Source organism: Vulpes vulpes, chromosome 2 (genome assembly GCF_048418805.1).
Source record: "Vulpes vulpes isolate BD-2025 chromosome 2, VulVul3, whole genome shotgun sequence".
Taxonomy (NCBI): domain Eukaryota; kingdom Metazoa; phylum Chordata; class Mammalia; order Carnivora; family Canidae; genus Vulpes; species Vulpes vulpes.
In genome coordinates this window covers 139,073,198-139,093,663 of record NC_132781.1, presented here as the reverse complement: position 1 = coordinate 139,093,663, position 20,466 = coordinate 139,073,198, and the positions used below count along the sequence as shown (strand labels likewise).

Genomic DNA, 20,466 nt, shown 5'->3' with positions numbered 1-20,466 from the left:
GATCAAAACTACTCCCATCTAGTGAGGACACCACCTCAGCCAGTAGCTTCCAACTCATTGAGGAAAAGAAAAGAGAGCTGGAATGTCATGTGCTGGCTTCCAAATGCTTCAGCCCAAAAGTGACATGTCACATCCACTAGAAGTCCACTAGCCAAATCAATCTCATGGTTCCACCTAACTGCAAGATGCTGGGAAACTGAGGGGAACATTTGAATATTCATTGAGCAATAAATATCTCTATTACGAGGTAAGGGTGAGTAACAGAGACTGGGAGTATTTATAGGTCAGACCAGAAAGATTTAGGATGCAAGAAGGAAATTAATTGACGAAGAGGTAGTAACGGGGAATCAACACAATATGGGAGATATTTTGCCTGTCAGCAGGAAAGGCAGAGCTGACATCTGCCAGCCTGAGGGTGCAAAACTCTTAGGACGCCTGCCCTTGTGACTTTCCCAGCAGGACTCCTGAACACCAGGGCAGAAAACAAACATGCAGAAGACAGGTGAGACATTCCCCAGCGATGGGGCTGGCCAACAAAAAGAATGGAAGGCCAAGGCAAGAGGGAGTCAAGGAGAATGATAAAAATACACGGAGATGGCTGACCATGAGCTCCAAGGTGGTTAGAGAGGCCAGAAGTGAACAGCAAGAGTTGAGGAGATTTTGCAGGGCTGGTAGTGTGAGGACAGAAAGGGTGATCGGTGGGAGTGGGAGAGAGGGAGACAGAGAAGAAAACGGGGTAGTTTGTGGTCAGTATGTGTGCACTTCAAGGTGTGAGATTCTGCAGGAGGTAATCATTCTCGAGCAAAATCTAGAGTGTCCACCATGACTATGACATCTACGAAGGTAGTAACTGGGATGAACATTTGGGTTATCAGATGGTAGTGAGATCTAGAAGTCTCAGGGGAGGGGCCAGGGCAGCTGGAGGGTACTCAGGATGGTGGCTGTTTACCAACTGGTGTGGGATATTTCAATATTCTAACTACCGAGAGAGCTGAATGAGTGCATGTCAGCCATGATGGCCACCATGTCTGACTCCTCTTTGCACCCCAGCACCCAGCACAGGGCTTGGCGTTAAAGTGTATCTTTCAGTGACATCTAGTACCTTTACATTGTTGTGTGGTCATCACTACCATCTACCTCCAAAACATTTTCGCCATCTTGAAAAGGAAATCTGAGCCCCTTCAGCAATCCCTCCCCACTGACCCCTGGCAACCACTAATCTGCTTTCTGACTCTATGAATTTGACTCTTCTGGATATTCCATATAAATAGAATCATGTAATATGTGGTCTTTGTGTCTGGCTTCTTTCACTAAGCATAATGTTTTCGAGGCTCATCCATGTGGCACCAGGCATTGTACTTCATGCCTTTTTATAGCAGAATAATATTCCATTTTGTTTATCCACTCATCAGTTGATGGACATTTGAGTTTTTTCCTACCTTTTGGCTATTGTGAATAGTGCTGCTATGAATATTCATGGACAGGTTTTTGTTTAAACTCCTATTTTCAATTGCTTTGGATATATACTTAAGAGTGGCATTGCTGGGCAGCCCTGGTGGTGCAGCAGTTTAGTGCCGCCTGCAGCCCGGGGTGTGATCCTGGAGACCCGGGATCGAGTCCCACATCGGGCTCCCTGCATGGGGCCTGCTTCTCCCTCTGCCAGTGTCTCTGCCTCTCTCTCTCTTGCTCTGTATCTCTCATGAATAAATAAAAAATTTAAAAAATCTTAAAAAAAAAAGAGTGGCATTGCTGGGGCATATAGTAACTGTATGTTTAAGTTATCCAGTAAATAAAGCTTGGGTACATTTTTAACCTTGTAAGGGCCAAGTTTAGAAGTGCACCCATCATGCAGTTAACTATCAGGCCCGTTTGTTGGCTCCAATTGTCAATCGTGGCTGGCCATACCCCTTGGTGTCTCTTATTCAAGAGACACTTGGGGTTTTCAAAAACCAGCTCTGTTTCAATTTTCTTTGAATAAAAAAGTTATGGAATGAGCACTTTTAAGAGATCAGACACATGGTTGGGTAATAACAGGAAGTGGGTGTCACACTCCTCAAAGGCTGAGAACCACAGTCTGAGATACCTCTTTTCTTGATCAAGCAAAGACTCTTCCCTAACCCTGGCCACATCATAGGGGAGGATTTGCCTTGGGGGATGTTTCTGGTGAAGAAAGACAGTTGCTTCTCTCTTGGCCCAGCATGGGTACCAGAGGTGCTGTGGGATGGATTTCATGAGTATAAAACAGGATGTCCATTTCCTGGGCAAAGGCAGAAGGTGGAGTGTGTGTGGCCAAATTGGGACTTCAGAAATGATCATTAAAGGCAAGATTTCTGGCTGGAGCTTGGGGAGGGGAGCTCTGAAACCCCAATAAAATAAGAGTTTCAAGAACAAAGTATCGAGGTACAACAGGGCCTAACCAGCAGCTTATTTAAAGCAAAGCATGTGCTCTATCAGTGACCTTTTGCCTGTTCAAGATATGCAAAGGACCCTTCCAGACCTTCACATCCCGACTGTAAAGTAAATCAGATCTTATCTTGGCTCGTTCTTCCATTTCCCCTTCTCAGAATTTAAAGGTGAATTAGATCACAGCAGAGACATAGCACCACAGAAGTGCTACTACAATCAAGTTTAAAAACCTCCATAGTCCTTTCATTGCCACACTTCGAGAAATCTCATTGAAGAATATGGAGTTCCCTTTAGCTCATTGTATTTCTTTTTCTGAATGGTTTGAGTTTCTATCTTTGAAAGGCATAAAATCTGTATTGTATGATTCTATTTGTATGGACTTCGGAACAGGTGCAACAGACCTGGAGTGGCAGAAAGCCGATCAGTGATGCCAGGGACCAGGATTGTGGGGGACGGGGGAGTGGTTGACTGGGAAAGGGCACTAGGGAACTTTCTGGAGTGACGGGAATGTTCTATATCTTGCTAGGGTGTGGGTTACACAGGCAAATACACTTGCCAAAACTCTTTGAATGGTGCACTTGACATCTGTGTATTTTACTGTATGTAAATTATACCTCAGTACAGTTCATTAAAAGCTAATAATTTCAAAGAGTTATCAACTCTGTGACCTTGAGCAAATTCCTTAAACTCTCCATGCCTCAGTTTCCTCAGCTGTAAGATGGAAATGATGATAGCATCCTACCTCATAAGGTCGCTGTGAGGAGTAAGTGAATACATCACACAAGGTTCTCAAAGTTGTGTGTGTGGCATGTTGTAAGTACGCCACAGTGTTCACCATCAGCTCCACTCATGAACCAACCTTCATTCCCCCCTGCTTTATTTCTGCATTGTCTTATTTTCCATTTTTCCCATCTTTCCCTTTTTGGTCTATCCTAGTGCCAATCTGAATTTCTCCTTGAATAAATCAGTTGGTCTTCTGGCCCCAAGTCTCTCCCCCTCAAATGCAGCCTCCATGATGATATGGATCCACACTGATTGTGATCATATCTCTACTACTGCTCAAAAACCTCCCACTGCCCATAAAAAAAGACTCCAACTCTCAAGTGTGACTATATAAAGTCTTTCCTGAGGTGGTCCTAAGAATTCTTTCCAGTCTTAACCTCTTGCTGAGGTTTATCATTACAATTTTTATTTTTAAATATTTTACTTATTTATTTGACAGAAATAATACAAGCAGGGGGAGTGGCAGGCAGAAGGAGAGAGAGAAGCAGGCTCCCCACTGAGCCAGAGTCCAATGTGGAGCTCAGTCCCAGGACCCTGGGATCATGACCTAAGCCAAAGAAAGACACTTCACCAAATGAACCACCCAAGCACCCCTTATTTTATTTTTTAAAATATCTTATTTATTTGAGAGAAAGAGAGAGAGAGAGCGAGTGCATGAGCAGGGGAGGAGAGCAGAGGGAAAGGGAAGGGGAGAAGCAGACACCCTGCTAAGTTGGGAGCTTAATTCGGGGCTTGATCCCAAGACCCCAAGATCATGAACTGAGCCAAAAGCAGGTACTCAACAGACTGAGCCACCCAAGTGCCCCTCATCACTTTTTTTTTTTTTTTAAATAAACCCTGTACTTACTGTCAAACTTGACCACTGGTTTCCAAACCTGGCCTTTGAACGAGTACCAACTTGGATGCATCAGGCCCCATTTGACAGAATGGGACCCAGACACCCATCCTGGGTTTTTTGTTTGCTCATTTACATGTCTAGTGGAGGCATAACGTGCACACAGGGAAAGGCATAAATCCTAAGTGAACAGCTTGATCTGTTTTGACAAATGTCTATACCTGCATAACCCACACCCTACCAAGCTAGAACATTTCAATACCCCAGAAGATTTCTTCATGCCCAGTGGTGTGTTGGTAAAAGTTTAACAACTGATGCTCTGGGATAAACAAAGCTCTGCTTTGGGGCATTTACTGGTCTCTGTGGTGGAAGTATTCCCGGCATGGCCAGTTTCAAGCCATCGATATGATGTCACTGAAAGAGTTGTTACTGAAGAGGCTCCCAGTTGGTCCTTGTGAGCCAGTCAGTACCAGCCAACTTTAGCACACCACTGCTGTGCCCCTTCCAAATCAAGTCAATTCCTGCTGATTCTGCCCCCATCCCCCGGCTACCATGAAGCTCTTTTCTCTCACCATAGATTAACTTTGCTTATCCTAGAGTTTCATGTGAATGGAATCTTAAAATACAGTACTCTGTTTCTTTCACTCAGCATGGTTTTGAGATTCATTCATGCTGCTGCATGTATCAGTAGTTGGTTCTTTTTTCATTTTTGTTTTTACTGAGTAGTATTCCATTATATGAATGTTCTACAGTTTGTTCATCCAGTCTCCTGGTGATGGACGCCTGGACTGTTCCCAGTGTTGAGAGCTATTATGAATAAAGCTGCCATGAACATTCTTGTGCAAATCTTTCATTTCTTTTGGGTAAATACTGGTGATGCTAATGGCTAGGTTGTAGGTAGGTGTTTCACTTTATGAGAAACTGCCAGACCGATTTCCAAAAGGATTGTACCATTTTTACACTCCCATCAGCCACACATGAGAGTTCCAGTTGCACCATATCTTTGCCAATACTCAGGGTTATAGGATCTTCACTTTTTTTTTTTTTTTTTTCAGAGGAGGGGGAGGTAGAGTGAGGAGTAGAGAGAGAGAGAGAGATAGAATCTTAAGCCCAGGCTCCATGCCCAGCACCGAACCCGATGCAGGGCTCAATCTCACAACCCTAAGATCCTGACCTGAGCCAAAATCCGGAGTCAGACTCTTAACCGACCCAGGAACCCAAGGATCTTTAAAAATGGAGTGCCTTGGGTGATTTCATTTTACAGCCAGGTTCAGGGGCCACTGGCCTGGACTGGTTTCAGTTTACTAAATACTAATGGCTAACATTTATTGAACATTTACTATCTGGATCTGTCCCAAGACCTTCAGCAATGTTCTATCATGTAAGACTCACAACAACCCTATGAGATAGATACTATTATTCTTCTAATTTTGCAGAAGGGGAAAATTAGGTGCAGAGAAGTTAAGTAACTTGCCAAAGGTCACATAGCTTATAAGTGGCAAAAGCTAGGCTTGAAAACAGGCAGTCTGGCTCTGAGACCATACATTTAACCACTGAGTTATACTTGCCCATACAAATTTTGTATGCAGTCATCCTATTGGGCTTAATCAGTAATTGCTGACATTATTATTGTAATTCAAATCCTACACATCCTTCGAAGTTCGGCTCAGATTTCACCTTTTCCAAGTTATCTTTGACTCCCCTTCTTCTCTTCCTGCTGCTATGGAATCCCTCAGTGTAATCATGCATCCTTCAGAAATGTCCTTTATTCCTGTATTTTGGTACTGTCTTATCACCCATCCCTTATATTTGTAAGGTTACTGAGAATAGGGTCACTCCATGTTCATCTTTCTATTCCTGGAATGTTTGTGGACTTGAATATAATGTTTTTCTAAATATGCTATGGGAAGAATCACCAAAGTCCTTACAAAGGAGCTCTCTTCTTGGGAGATAACTTTTTTTTTAAAAAAATTAGAAATTAGATTAAGGAAAAGAACACACCGCTTTACTTTTTTACTGAGTGGAAGTGGACGTGCATCTGATGCTTGTCACTGCAGGCTAGAGGAAACCATGCCATGTGCCATATTTAATTTCCCAGTAACATCATTATCTCCTGTCTGGCTGCCTCTTTTAAAGCTTCTGCTATTTTTTATATGGCCTGGCCCCACTGGTCAGCTTCTAGCTAGTTCCAAGACTGCCAGATCATAATCAGTCATTTCCTCCCATCTTATATATGAAAAGCAGGACCAGCTACACAATTTGTGAGGACATAGTGAAAAATGAAAATGCAAAACTTCTTGTTCAAAATGTATAAGAATATCAGATGGTAACAGCAGAGCATTAAAGCAAGAGTGGAGTCCCGTGTGATTGCACAGGTCCCACACCTGTGATGAGAAGCAACACAGCCCTCCTCAGCAGATGAAAACCAATCACAGAAAGCTGAGCATGGGCACACTTTATCTCTAAAGCCCTCCACTGGGACAGCCCGGGTGGTTCAGCAGTTTAGTGCCACCTTTGGCCCAGGGTAGGATCCTAGAGATCCAGGATCGAGTCCCACATCAGGCTCCCTGCATGGGGCCTGCTTCTCCCTCTGCCTGTGTCTCTGCCTCTCTCTTTCTCTGTGTCTCTGTAAATAAATAAATAAATAAATAAATAAATAAATAAATAAATAAATAAATCTAAAAAAATAAATTGTAAAGCCCTCCACTTCCTCTTCTTAACATAAAGACTGCTGAAAAAGAAGCCACCCTAGTTCTGTGTTACATTAAGGCTGACTGTTATGGATCGAATTGTGTAAAAGGATGTTCAAGTCCTGACCCCCAGTACCTATGAATGTGGAAATGTGGTCTTTGCACAAGATCAAGCTAAAGTGAAATCATTTGGGTGGACTAAACCAGTATGACTGGCTTCCTAATAAAAAGGGTGGTGTGGGGGTGCCTGGGTGGCTCAGTCTGTTGGAGGTCCAACTTTTGATTTTGGCTCAGGTCATCATTTCAGGGTTGTGGGATGGAGCCTCAGGTCTGGCTCTGCGCTGAGTGAATGGAGTCTGCTTGAGAGTCTCTCCGCCTCGCCCCCTGACCCCCACTTGTGCTCACACTCTCTCTTAAACAAACAAACAAATAAGTAAATAAATAATAAAGGGGGGTGTTGAGACGCAGAAACAGACCTGCATGGAGGGCAAATGATGTGAAAAAGCGCGCACACAGGGAGAACGCACTCTGACGGCGCAGGCCGAGCTGGGATGCTGTAGCCGCACACCCAGAACTGCAAACATTGCCACAAACTACCAGAAGCAGGAAACGCACTGAACAGACTCCCTGTCACAGCGCTCATCGGGAGCAACCCCGGCCCAGCACCTCGATGTGTGCTCCGGCCTCCTGGCCCAGGGCACAGCACGTTCTGTCCCTCGGGCGCGGTCCGCGGCCTGCAGCCTCCGGCCAGACCAGGCTCCTCGCGTCAGCCGCCTGCCCTTGCCGGGCTCCCGCACCCGCATGGACAGACGTCCCAAGGCGCCCGCATCGGGATGGGCCGCACCACGTCACTGCTGTTTCTCAAGACCTTTTCTCCTACAGAGGCGAGGGCGGGAGGTTGGCCTACCTCAGCGGCACCTCCACCTCGTAGAACACGGAGAACCCTCGCCTCCGGGGCTCCGCCCCAGTGAAAGGCCGCGGCGGGGCTTCCCGGCCGGAGCTGGACCGCGCGGCCTAAAGGGGATGCCCGCACCCGCGGGGGCCGCTGGGGGAGTCCAGCCTGCGTTCTCCCCTGCCGAGGCCCCGGGACTCGCACACGGGGCCCAGCCCGCCGTGCTCGGGGCGGAGGCCGCGGAAGGCGTGGGGAAGCCTCCGCCGTAGGGCCGCCCGCCGCCCGCACCGCGGGGAAGGGAAAGGGGCAGAGAGCCTTGGCACCCGGGGCCAGACAGGGCGGGGAGAGCTGCTTTGTGAGGACACAATTTGCAGAAACCTGCAAGCCGGGGGTCTGCCTGCCCGTGCCCCCGAGACGCGCCTGGAGCAAGGCCGCACCCCGGTCCGTCCGGGCCTCAGCGCCCCGGCGGGGCTCAGCGCACCCAAACATGGCCGCCGAACCCGGGTTCCGGGGCCGCAGCCGGGACTCCGAGTGACGCAAGGGCGACGGGTTGCATCAGCCCCCGACCACGTGCTCGGCCCGCCCTTCCGCCCACGAACCCGGGCGCCGATTGGGCCACGTTAGGGCCGTGACCCCCGCCCCAGCCAATGGGCGGCGGCCACAGAGTGTCCTCGCCGCAGAGCCCTAGCGCGAGGTGCCTATAAAAGGCGCCTGAGGCGGGGGCGCGCGCCCCAGAGACGCGAGCGGTCGTTGCGGAGGTTGTGGGCGGCTCCGACGCCGCCTGCCTGGCATCTCGGAGCGCCGCCGAGCCCACAGCGCAGCCGACATGGAGGTCGAGCCCGAACCCGAGCCTGAGCCCGTCACGCTCCTGGTGAAGAGCCCCAACCAGCGCCACCGCGACCTGGAGCTGAGCGGCGACCGCAGCTGGAGCGTGGGCCGCCTCAAGGCCCACCTGAGCCGCGTCTACCCCGAGCGCCCGGTGAGAGGGGCCCCGACTCCCGTTGCCGGCGTCCCCCGGCCCGGCCGCCATCCCTGCGGCTCGCCCATCGCCCCCCACCCCCGACGGCTGGTCCCCCGCAGGTCGCCTCCCCGCTGGGGTCTCGCCCTGCCCTGCCGCCATCGCCCCGCCCTCCAGACGGGCTGCCTTCCCCCGTCCCCTCGTCTCGTGTCCCCCAGCCCCTAAGGCTGTCGCCCTCCCGCCCCGCCCCCCAGACCACTGCCCCGTCCCCTGGGTCTGGCTTCCGGCCTTGGCCCCGCCGCCGAGACCGCGGCTTGACCTTGGGTGAGTCCTTGCACCCTTCCAAACTCCGTTTCCCCGAAAGAGCAGGGCGACAGGCGTTCCGCACTGGGGACTGGGTAGAAGCGAGGACGCAGGAATGCTGCCAAGTGGATCTTCCGACGCAGCGTCTCGGTGCGGGGCGGGAGGGCGGGGGCCAGCGGGGCCAGCCCCGGCCCGTGGCTAGGGACACGGGGGAGCGCCCAAGGAGTGTGTGTGTCCTCAAGGCGCCGCAGCCGGCAGCGAGACGTGGCTCTTCCCCTCGCCCGCCGCCTTCCGCCGCGGCCCCTCCCTGCCCGGCGCGCCGGACTCCGCGGCCGGTGTCTGGTCCCGGGGAGGAGCCCCGCGCCCTCTCTGCTTAGAGGGATTTAGAAGGAAGCAGGCAGAGTCTGGGCGGTAAGACTTTGGCTCCTCAATTACAGACTTCCTCGCTTTGTTTTGGTTGACACATCTGTCAACATCCCCCTTAGCACCGCCCTCCCTTCCCTCCCCACCACGTGACGGAGGCTGCGAGCCGGACCTTCCTGTATTTACTTTGTACCCTGATATTATGTAAGTGTCAGTCGTGTGCTCCGCTGCCCACAAGTGCGATTCTGCCTTAAACAGGAGAAGGCATCTGGGCGACAAAGACTGAAATTGTTCCCTCTTACCTGAAAATTTGCAGCGTGTGGTAGCTGGGGGGGGGGGGGGGGGGGGGTTAGGTTGTCAGGCTTTTTATCCCTTAATTGTTGAATATGGAATGTAGAAGTGAGCTTTCCTTCCGAGTTATTCTTTGAATTTTGCTAGTTTATCTAAAAAGCTGTCATTCCCTTGGGACTATTCGTAGTTTCACCACAACTGTTTCCAAGAAACTCGGTGGCCGAGGTGCTGTGAGAGTAGCTGTTAGGTCCACAGATAGGTGTGGTCCCTAGTTGCATCATTTGGTAAAAGTGTTTTGGAGGAGAGCTTCCCCTAAGGGCTTCCTTGGGTGACAACCATCACTCCTATTAAGTCCGAAGACCCAAAAATTGTAAATAAAAGATCTCTCAGGTGTGTAAATTTGTGCATAAAAATTATGACTGGAGGGGCACTCGTCATTTGGTTTCTTTTATAATAGCTTAGCATATTTGATTTCTTTTTTCAAATCAGCCTTCTGATTTGATGGAATGTCAGGTCAGGCCTTTTAAAGGGAAAAACACAGGCATCTATGGTTTTCAAAACCTTTACTAGTGTGGAACTCTTTATGTAATGCAGGACCCCACCTCTAGCATTTAACAAGATTATGTGCGACATATGTGTGTGACATTACCTGTAATGTGTGACATTACCTGTAAAGTCAATCAGAACAATGGTGAAAAATAGTATCCAATTTGGTTCTGTAGTTCAAGGTGCGTGGTGTAAAATCCTGATTTATGCAGATAAATAGATGCAATTATTGTTTTGATTTATTTAAACAGTTTGCTTTATAATCTCCAGCTACTTGGCAGGAGCAGCTTTATTCCAGATTTTGCATAATTGTTTGTTCTGGCCTTGGGTTGGTGATCTCTATAGAGTACTGGCTTTGGTATGTATCATTTGAGGCCGTTATTTTTAAGTATGGTTTTTAAAGGAATTTAAAATCTAGTTGATTTTAAAAGTGAGATTTATATGAAAATGTGTAGAGTCCCTGTGGTTTTGAAATCACTGGAATGGAGATGACGGTTGGAATCCTGACTCTTCAGCGGGGCGGGTGAACTTGGACAAGTCAGTTTCAGACTTTTCCTCCCTTCAATAGCGGTAGTAAGCCTCAGAGTTCTCTGAAATACTACCTCTGTACCATTTCCTCTCTACTTGGATTTGTATGTTGGGAAAAGTCTCTTTGAGAGCTTAATTTAGAATTGCTTTATGTTTGGGTCCTGGGTGGCTCAGTTGGTTAAGTGTCTGCCTTGGGCTGAGATCATGATTTCAGGGCCTTGGGATAGAGCTGCTCAGTGGGGAGTCTGTTTTTCCCCCTACCCCTCCCCTTGCTTACATATACACACACACTGTCTCAAATAAATAGATAAAATCTTAAAATTAAAAAAAAAAAAAAAAAGAATTTCTCTTAGGACAATACTAGGTGATTTTGGTAAAGGCTGACCTTGGTTGGGAGTACTTTGAGTTTTCTCTGAGACCAAACCAGGTTTTGAAGTTAGTTGCTCTGGGATCCCCAAATACAATTTGTGTTTTTAGTGGCAGAAAGGAATTTCCTTGGGAGTTTAAAAGTCAAGTAGGTCACCATAGATTTTGTGGACTGGAGATAATTTGCCATCCTAAATTTATTTGCATGTTAGAGAGAAATTCAAAGTTCAGTACTTTCTATAGAGGAGTTTTGTATATGAAACCTTTGAAAAAAAAAATGCTTTCCTGTGATTCTAGGGAAAAACACCCATATTCAAGTTATTTCTATCAAAGTTTCATCTGTATTTGGGAACTTGTGGGAGCTAAATGCTGACCTGTGGTACTCTTTCTTTCCATGAGTAGCGTCCAGAGGACCAGAGGTTAATTTATTCTGGGAAGCTGCTGTTGGATCACCAGTATCTCAAGGACTTGCTTCCAAAGGTACATCATTTACACGTTAACTTTTGAATGTTTTAAAAGCACTTACCAGGTTAAATTCAGGTCCTAAAGTACCTCCTTATTATTGTTAGCAGGAAAAACGGCATGTTTTGCATCTGGTGTGCAATGTGAAGGGTCCTTCAAAAACATCAGACACCAGCGCAAAGGTATGTCTGCTTTTCCAGATTATAACAATCTGTGTCATTCAGACTCTCATGGTAGAAATAAGGGGAGTTGGAAAAAATTCTTAAGAGATTTTAGTGCCTTTTTATTATCAAGTAATATTTTGTTTCTTCCCCAGCGAGAATCAGGAATTAGAAACTTACCAATACAAGTGCATGTCTACTCTCACAGTAGTATGCCAATGTTGTGGGAAAGTAGTGTTCTACATTACACAATCTTCTGGGACATGATTTGACCTATAATAGCTGTGTATCCAGATCACTGAACCAGCAAGGCACTTTAAAATGGGTTTTTACTAAATTTAGCGCATAATAAGCTGCTTCTAAGGAGTCACTAATTTTTATAAATAATAAAAGAATTGAATATATTTCCTTTGGAAATTTTCATTGTGACTTATTAATTGGATAGGAAAAGATCCCAGTCTCTATCAAGTGATCTCTAAAGACTTACTTATGTTTGAGAGCCAAAGTAGTTTATTTTTCATTTCACAGTGTTGACTTAAATATACAATAATAATATTCTAATGTAGTGATGCACTCTAAATTAGGATCATGACTCTTTCATGAAACATCTGAACATAGAATAGGAAATTTCTTTCCTTTAGGTTGCTGGTTGGGTTGTATTTCTAAATCTTATTGGTCAGATTTAGTTTCTTGATTTAGTAAATTTAGTAAATTGAGCACCATAAAATCTATAGAACATTATCAGGATACTTTAACTTCATTGGAAGATTTTGATAAAATTACAGCATAGTTATTCTAGGAAAAAATAGAGAATTTAAAAAATATCTACATATTGAAATTGGATTGAATAAATTTCAGAGTATTTTTTACATAACATTGCATTTATTTAATTTTGTCATTCAGAGGGTCAGGGTGAGGGACATAAGCCATTCACAGCAAAAGAATCCTTTTAGTTTTGTTGCAGACTATTGCATCAGATCCTTTGTTCTAATGTTCATCTTACACTTTCTTAGGTTGCTGAATCCACAGAGCAGCCTGCTGGTCTCCATCAGGGACAGTATCCTGGGGATTCCTCAGGAGATAGTTTAAGACAAAGGGATGTTCTTCGGAACCTTTCTCCGTCTGGATGGGAGAATATCTCAAGGTGAGTGTTACAATAGAGCACCAGGTTTATACAACATGGATGTGCGTCATTGCATCAATTTTAGGAATAAAGTATGTTTATGGTATATAGTCACAGAGCTTTAAAATGTAAAAAATGTTGCTTTTTAAGGGCTTCACTCTAAAGATCTTTTATGCATTTAGCTTAATACACAGCCTTTTACAAACTTAAAACACATGGGGGTGCATGTGTTGGGAATGTAGGCATTTCCCTTCCCATGTGGTTGTGCTTTGCCTTGTGCTGACCTCATGATAGGGACTTAGTGCTGCAGAGAAAACAGCTGGTGTAAGCATCTCATAGCTGCTTTGCTGAGTGGCTTTGTGCTTTGTCTGTCATAACAATGGGTGACAAAAGGTGATGAAAAGATTAAGAAATGCTCTGCCAAGGGCTGAGTTGGCAGTGCTAGGGAAAAAAAAGGTCTTTTCTTTAGAGCAAAAGCCAGGAATGACTAAATGCTCTGATGTTTGGATTTCATACCTCTTGGAATACCTTATTATGAAAGTTGTTATGGGGAAAAATAATTAACTACAAGTTGAAATTCTGTAATCCCTTGACTCCTGCTTCCCTTTTCCTATTGGTTTTTAATAATTTTGACACAGTCAGGTATTTGAGGAACGATGAGTTGTTTTTTCCTTAACAGAAATTTCAAATACACACAAAAGCAGAGGGAACGGTGTAATGAATCTCCACGCAGCCATCACCCAAACCCAGTAATGATCAAAGTTTGACCATCCTTGTTTCATCTATTCCTCCTTTGCTTTTTCCTTTCTGAAGTGTTTAAAAGTAATTCCCAGACATCATGTCAGTTTACCCCTACATACTTGAGTTATCTTGCATATTTACAATGCTCTCCTCATGAGAACTACAAAAGCACTTTGTTACCCTCTCACTTCCTTTCACTGTAACTTTTTTAAATGATCAAAAACAACATTATACCAAGACTTACTTGAATTGGAATACCATTTTGGAAACACTCTGGTTAGAGAATTTGGTTAAAAGACAGTCAGCATAGGGGCACCTGGGTGCGTCAGTTGATTAAGTGTCTGACTCTTGATCTCAGCTCAGGTCTTGATCTCAGAGTCCTGAGATCGAACCCTGCATTGGCCTCCATGCTGAACATGGAGCCTACTTAAAAAGAAGAAAAAGACTGTCAGCATATAAATTGGATAATTGGATAGAAACACTTAAAAGTGTTTCTCTAATTCTAGCTATACAACATGAGATTTGTGGCCCATATGCGTGTTAATTTCACCTTGATAAAACTTGTTGATTTTATTCAACACATATTTATTGAGTAGCCAATACATAGAACTTTAAGGACGGGAGTTAACCAGCAGTGCTGATCACATAACCAGTTCCTGATTTTTCCACAATTCTTAGTTTCAGTTTTGTGAACTGCTGCCAAAGAAGTTTACTGTCTAAGGCACACAAAGCTAAAGATGACACCCATATCCCCTGCCCTTGGCTGTTTAAGAAACAGGAGTTTGGTGTCAAACATGTCTCAAATCCAGCCCTGCTATTTAACTAGCTCAATGACTTTGTGCAAATCCCTTGTCTTCCCTGAGCTGTATTTTGGCTCCCCTCTGTGAAATAGAGGGGAAACCTCCCTCCTCACAAGGTCGTTGGGGATCCAGTGAGATAATAGTCCAGCAGCCTGTACAGGGTGGTCAGTAAGCACGTATGAGTGATGCCACATACACACGTAGCTCAGCCCCACATGTAGCTCAGATTTAAGGGTGGGGAGAAATGAGTATCAGGAGGACAGCGTAGTTTTCTTCAGGAAGGACTTTGAGAGAGATGTGGGTTTTTAGAGCAGCTCTTTGTAGGATAAAGAGTGGGTTTAGAGCTGCAGTGAGACTCAGCAGATGGAGAACGGGTGAGGATCCACCTAGCCTGAAAGGGTTCAGATTGTTTATATGTCATAGTAATGACATGGTGTGAAAACCCAGTGCTGGGCACGGGCTCTTGTGTCCCTGTGGGACCTGGACCATGGTAGGGGGGCTCTGTCAACAGTTTCTGTGCTTATATGACACAGGTGTAGCACACAGTAATCTACCATGTAGCTGTCCTAAATAAAGCCTCTACCTCTTTGATTTGAAGTCCTAATTATAATTTAGGCCTTTTATTTATTCATACTACACCAGGTCAAAATGAGTGTTTTTTAAAAATCTTTCATAGGCCTGAAGCTGCCCAGCCAGCGTTCCAAGGCCTGGGGCCTGGCTTCTCGGGCTATACCACCTATGGTTGGCTGCAGCTCTCCTGGTTCCAGCAGATGTATGCACGGCAGTACTACATGCAGTAGTAAGTCCTTCCCTGTCATGCGGGGGGCGGCCAGCGTTAGGGATGGAGGGATGAGGGTATTCATCAGTTTCTGTAGAGGCCTGCTCTTTCTGGTCCGGTGGAGGAGAGTGGAAATAACTGCTCCCTAATTCAGGGGGACTTATGTATGTTTGTAGTTTCAGGAGTTCATTGAGAATCAGTTACTTCCTTTTCAATATGCAATATTTTAAAGTTTTGCGAAAAATTTAATTTGCTACTATACCATGCTTTTATAGTTTTATGCTTCTAACTCCAGGTGAAATTTACCATGTGCTTCTCTTAAGGAGAAGAGGCATTTATAGATAGAATTGTTAGTAAAGAAATTCTTCACTAAGTTCAAGAAAAGTCAAGTTTTCATATACCTATTTATAATTTTTGATAGTAAAACATCCTGTGTAAATAAGGTTATGAGAAGCAGTCTTCACAGTGCTTTGCTCTCAACAGTATCTGCCTCTGTCATTTTCATTTTAGTTTAGCGGCCACTGCTGCATCAGGGGCGTTTGTCGCCTCACCAAGTGCACAGGAGATCCCTGTGGTTTCTGCACCTGCTCCAGCCCCTATTCACAACCAGTTTCCAGCAGAGAACCAGCCAGCCAATCAGAACGCTGCTCCTCCAGTGGTGGTTAACCCTGGGGCCAATCAAAATTTGCGAATGAATGCACAAGGTGGCCCTATTGTGGAAGAAGATGATGAAATAAATCGAGATTGGTTGGATTGGACCTACTCAGCGGCCACATTTTCCGTTTTTCTCAGTATCCTCTACTTCTACTCCTCCCTGAGCAGGTTCCTCATGGTCATGGGAGCCACTGTCGTCATGTACCTGTAAGCACATGATTTGATTTCCTTTTTTCCCTTTACTATGAGTTAACACCACATGGTGGCTCAAAGTAAATATAGATTTTTCTTTTTTTTTGAGCAGTCGCAGTCATTGTTTATGGAAATGTATTTTTTATTGTGTTTTTAAAAAAGATTGTATTTATTTAGAGTGTGTGAGTGGGGGGAGGGGCAGAGAGAATCTTAAATGGACTCCATACCCAGTACCGAGCCCAATGTGGAGCTCAGTCTCACAACCCTGAGATCAAAACCAGAGCCGAAATCAAGAATTGGATGCCTAACTGACTAAGCCACTCCTGTGAAAGTGTATATAAATGGTACATTTCTGGTACTTTCAATGCAAGGAGCTGAGAGCTTGATTGGACACTGCTGAGAACACATTAATGGTGTGTTAATACAAGAAGAAAATTCTGTTTTCTTCTAGATAAGGTAACTGCCAGGCTCATGAATCACAATAATATGGCCCTTCTAAGGCATGGAAGGGAAAATTATATTTCTTTTGAATAAAACAAGCTACAGCTCTTGCCTTCCAGGATAAAGGTCAGGCACTGACTGCAGCATAGCTTTGACAGGCCAGGGAACCTTACAGATCTGATATTTGGCTTTATCCATTGCTCAGAGTAGTGGTTCTCAACTAGGATGACATTTGTGACTGTCACATCCAGAGAGGTGGTCCTACTGGCATCTAGTAGGTGGAAGCCAGAGGTGCCGCTAGGCATCCTGAAAAGCACGGGACAGCCCCACAGTAAATCTCCAGCCCAACATGGCAGTAGCACCAAAGTTAAGAAACCCTGGCCTAGAGGAGTACTACGTCCTTATTGTCAGAATTGATAAGTTTTTCCTCTATAGGGAAAATGGCTTCTTATTTTATTTTTAAAAATCTTAAGAGAGAAATATATGAATAATATAACAAATACTTATATATCCAGAATTATTAATTGTTAATATTTTGTCACATTTGCTTTAAGACTTTAATTGGATTTTCCAAATAAAATTTTAGGCAATTCCTTAAGATTTATAGTCTCTATAATCATATATTTAAGTGGCCAAATTTAGGTCATTATTATCCAGATTATTACATGTTATAATCCCAACTCTGTGGGCATGTGTGTATTTATCCCCCTCTCACCCCCTGCTCAGATTTGCAGGTATAAAGTTTAGTTTGGATGAGCAAGTGTTTATAGAGCACTTACTGTGTGTAGGTGCTGTTAATGTCGGGCACACGGTGCTGAATAAAACATAGTCCCCCATAGTGAGCTTAAAGAAGCTGACAGGCCAGTGAGGAGGTCTAGGAGATGGGGTGGTAGAAGGTGTCTCCAGACGGGCCTGGCTGTGAGCTTCTAATCAGAGCCCTGCTTTGATGAGAGGAGGAGAGCAACGGGGGCCTTATCTAATCAAGAAGACCCTTCCCTTCTTGAACAAAGTTCACCATGATGAGCTGAGGTAGAATTTATGTGCTTCCTTTGAAGGCATCACGTTGGATGGTTTCCATTTAGACAGAGGCCGGTTCAGAACTTTCCAAATGATGGTCCTCCTCATGAAGCTGTTAATCAGGACCCCAACAATAACTTACAGGTAAGGAGCTTCCAGTGGGGCCCAGCAAGCTTCATGTGAAATGCCAGGCTCTCAAATCCTTAACCATTAGGTATTTAACCTCATGGTTTGCCATTTCTTTTTCTTTTTTTAAAGATTCTATTTATTTATTCATGAGAGACACAGAGACACAGGCAGAGGAAGGAAGAAGCAGGCTCCATGCAGGATGCCCAACATGGGACACGATCCTGGATCTCCAGGATCAGGCCCTGGGCTGAAGGTAGCACTAAACTGCCGAGCCACCCATGCTACCCTGCCATTTCGTTAGGCTGAAGTTTCAAGATTTTTTTCAAATTTATTCTTAGAGCAGTAGCTATTTTTTTTTTTAAGATATATTTATTTTGAGAGAAAGAGCATGTAGAGGTGTAAGCAGAGGGAGAGAGAGAATCTCAAGCAGACTCCATGCACCAAGTGTGGAGCCCGACACAGGGCTTAATTCCATGACCCTGAGCTTATGACTTGAGCAGAAACCAGGAGTCAGACACTTAAGCAACTGAGCCACCCAGCCTCCCTGAGCAGTAGCTATTTTTGAAAAACATTGAATATGCCATAAAATCCATCAGGTATTTTAGTCATGTGGCAATTTGCATTTTGACATATGTAAATAATGTTTTTTTAAACTCACTATTTTGAGCATTCAGTGGTCTCTAATGATTATTGTATAATTATATAATTACTATATTATATAAGTATTATACCATGGAAACTGCTAATAGTTATTTTAATTAAGGATTAGGGATGGAGAAGCACATCTCACAGACTAAATTTCCTGGAGAATTTCCCTAGGTTTATAGAGCAGTTTAATCCATAATCCTTTGTTTTAAATAATTCTTTTCTTTTTTTTTAAATAATTTTTTTTAAGATTTATGTGTTTATTTATGGGTGGGGGTGGGGGCAGAGACACACAGGCAGAGGGAGAAGCAGGCTCCATGCCAGGAGCCCAACGTGGGACTCAATCCCAGGACTCCAGGGTCGCACCCTGGGCCAAAGGCAGGCGCCAAACTGCTGAGCCACCCAGGGATCCCCTAATCCATAATCCTAAAGGATATTCTTCTGTAATATAAATTGTCACCCTAGTATCTGTTCTTAGAACCCAGAGTTTCCATTTTTGGTTTCTTAGAACACTGCCAAAATTAGGATATCCACGTTTAATGAAATGGTTAGCTTAATTCATGAGATTAATAATAAAGAGCTAATTGCTTCGTTTGTTCTAAATACTTATTGCTGGGAATTTTCAAAACTGTGAGAAGATCACCAGCACAGTTGTGCTGTGAGGCCTGAGAGCTCCATTCCCGCAGGCCTGGCTGCCAGGGATTTACTCTGCCCTTTCCTAACTCACATTACGTTATTTGGTGTTTGTCACGATCCTAATGGTTTTCTCATTGTGTTTCCTTAACTGTAGGAAGGCCTTGATCCTGAAATCGAAGACCCCAACCACCTCCCTCCAGACAGGGATGTACTGGATGACGAGCAGACCAGCCCTTCATTTATGAGCACAGCCTGGCTTGTCTTCAAGACTTTCTTTGCTTCTCTTCTTCCAGAAGGCCCCCCAGCCATAGCAAACTGATGGTGCTTGCTTTCTGGCTGCTGGACGCTTTGACAGGCATGGACTGGATCACCTGACTCCAGCTAGATCTCCTCACCTGGACATGGCAATGGCATAGAATTCAAGAAATCAACAAGGAGGAGGTTATGCTTTTGTTGATCAAACAAAAGCAGAAACTAAGACGTGAAGCCATGATACAAATTGCTGAACAAAAAATGTCCGAGGCTTCTCATGTCTTTATTCTCTGAAGAGCTTTAATATATACTGTATGTAGTTTCATAGGCACTGTAAGTAGAAGGCATTAGTGTCGCATGTTTATGCCTGAGGAACTTTTCAGATGTGTGTGTCTGCATGTGTGTTTGTACATAGGTATCATAGACGCAGAAATGGTTCTGCTGGTACGATTTGATTCCTGTTGGAATGTTTAAATTACACTAAGTGTACTACTTTATATAATCAATGAAATTGCTAGACATGTTTTAGCAGGACTTTTCTAGGAAAGACTTATGTATAATTGCTTTTTAAAATGCAGTGCTTTACTTCAAACCAAGGGGAACTTTGCAGAGGCGAAAGCCTTTGCTAGGTTTTCTGTTCAATAAAGTTTTACTATGAATGATCCTGGCAGAGACTCCTGTCGTCTTAGCTGTCTGCTCCTTGCCCGTGGTCACTGAATGATCAACATTTGGGTTGCTGACTTGTGAGTCACGTGAATATTTTGCTTCTTTTGCAAATGAACTATTAGTACTCATGAAGAATGATATGGTAAGGCCATGAAAGTTTTAATTTACTAAGAATGTACTTGTGTTTGCCCCCATCCCCTGATTCCAATGGTACCCGCTCATGTAGTGACCATCAAACTTGAATTCCCTGGATTTAAAGTTAGGGACAGTGGGGTGGCCTGGCCGGCTCAGTCAGAAGAGCATGTGACTCGATCTGAGAGTTGTGAGTTTGAGCCCTCCGCTGGGTGTGGAACCTACTTTAAAAAAAAGTTAGTGTCATTGCCAATTCTGTACTAATTATACCTGCTTATATAGCAGGCTTTTGTAAGCTGAGCCTGCTTTGATGACCTAAATCTCAGTATTAATTTTGAGACTAATCTTAAAAACACAGCTCTGTATTTTTCACACACAAATAGTGTTACAGGCAGAATGCTGAAGGCCTGGGCAGGTGTTTTTAGCAGAGTACATCACACTTATCGTATCATGGTTGTGATCATTTAATCATCACTGAGAACATCATTTACATTTTTTAAAAAGATCTTATTTATTCATGAGAGACACAGAGGCAGACACAGGCAGAGGGAGAAGCAGGTTCCCTGCTGGGAGCCCGATGTGGGACTTGATCCCAGGGACCCCGGGATCACGACCTGAGCCAAAAGCAGATAATCACTGAGCCACCCAGGCATCCCCATGATTTACATTCAATAAA

The 20,466-nt window shown here is 44.7% G+C and overlaps 1 protein-coding gene across 4 annotated transcripts; it reads left to right on the top strand.

The window, feature by feature from the left end:
• Positions 1 to 8,187: 8,187 nt before the first annotated feature.
• On the top strand, positions 8,188 to 19,659 carry HERPUD1 (homocysteine inducible ER protein with ubiquitin like domain 1). 4 transcript variants are annotated; one of them, XM_026011791.2, is made up of 8 exons: positions 8,188 to 8,585; positions 11,364 to 11,441; positions 11,531 to 11,605; positions 12,598 to 12,728; positions 14,925 to 15,047; positions 15,537 to 15,887; positions 17,369 to 17,474; positions 18,895 to 19,659. In XM_026011791.2, the coding sequence occupies exons 1-8, from the start codon at positions 8,433 to 8,435 to the stop codon at positions 19,057 to 19,059; spliced, it is 1,182 nt and encodes a 393-aa protein (XP_025867576.1). In that variant the 5' UTR covers positions 8,188 to 8,432; the 3' UTR covers positions 19,060 to 19,659. The 4 variants fall into 4 exon arrangements, with proteins under 4 accessions (XP_025867576.1, XP_072606288.1, XP_025867577.1 ...); XM_072750187.1 differs by having other exon boundaries at positions 8,303 to 8,585; positions 14,925 to 15,044; XM_026011792.2 differs by having other exon boundaries at positions 8,306 to 8,585; positions 11,534 to 11,605.
• The last annotated feature ends 807 nt before the right edge of the window (positions 19,660 to 20,466 follow it).

Excerpts from the sequence above, each read along its gene's own strand:
- HERPUD1 (XM_026011791.2), top strand. The coding sequence starts at position 8,433 with ATGGAGGTCGAGCCCGAACCCGAGCCTGAGCCCGTCACGCTCCTGGTG. Across the intron at positions 15,048-15,536 it reads CGGCAGTACTACATGCAGTA|TTTAGCGGCCACTGCTGCAT; the intron begins GTAAGTCCTTCC and ends TTTTCATTTTAG. Across the intron at positions 15,888-17,368 it reads GCCACTGTCGTCATGTACCT|GCATCACGTTGGATGGTTTC; the intron begins GTAAGCACATGA and ends CTTCCTTTGAAG.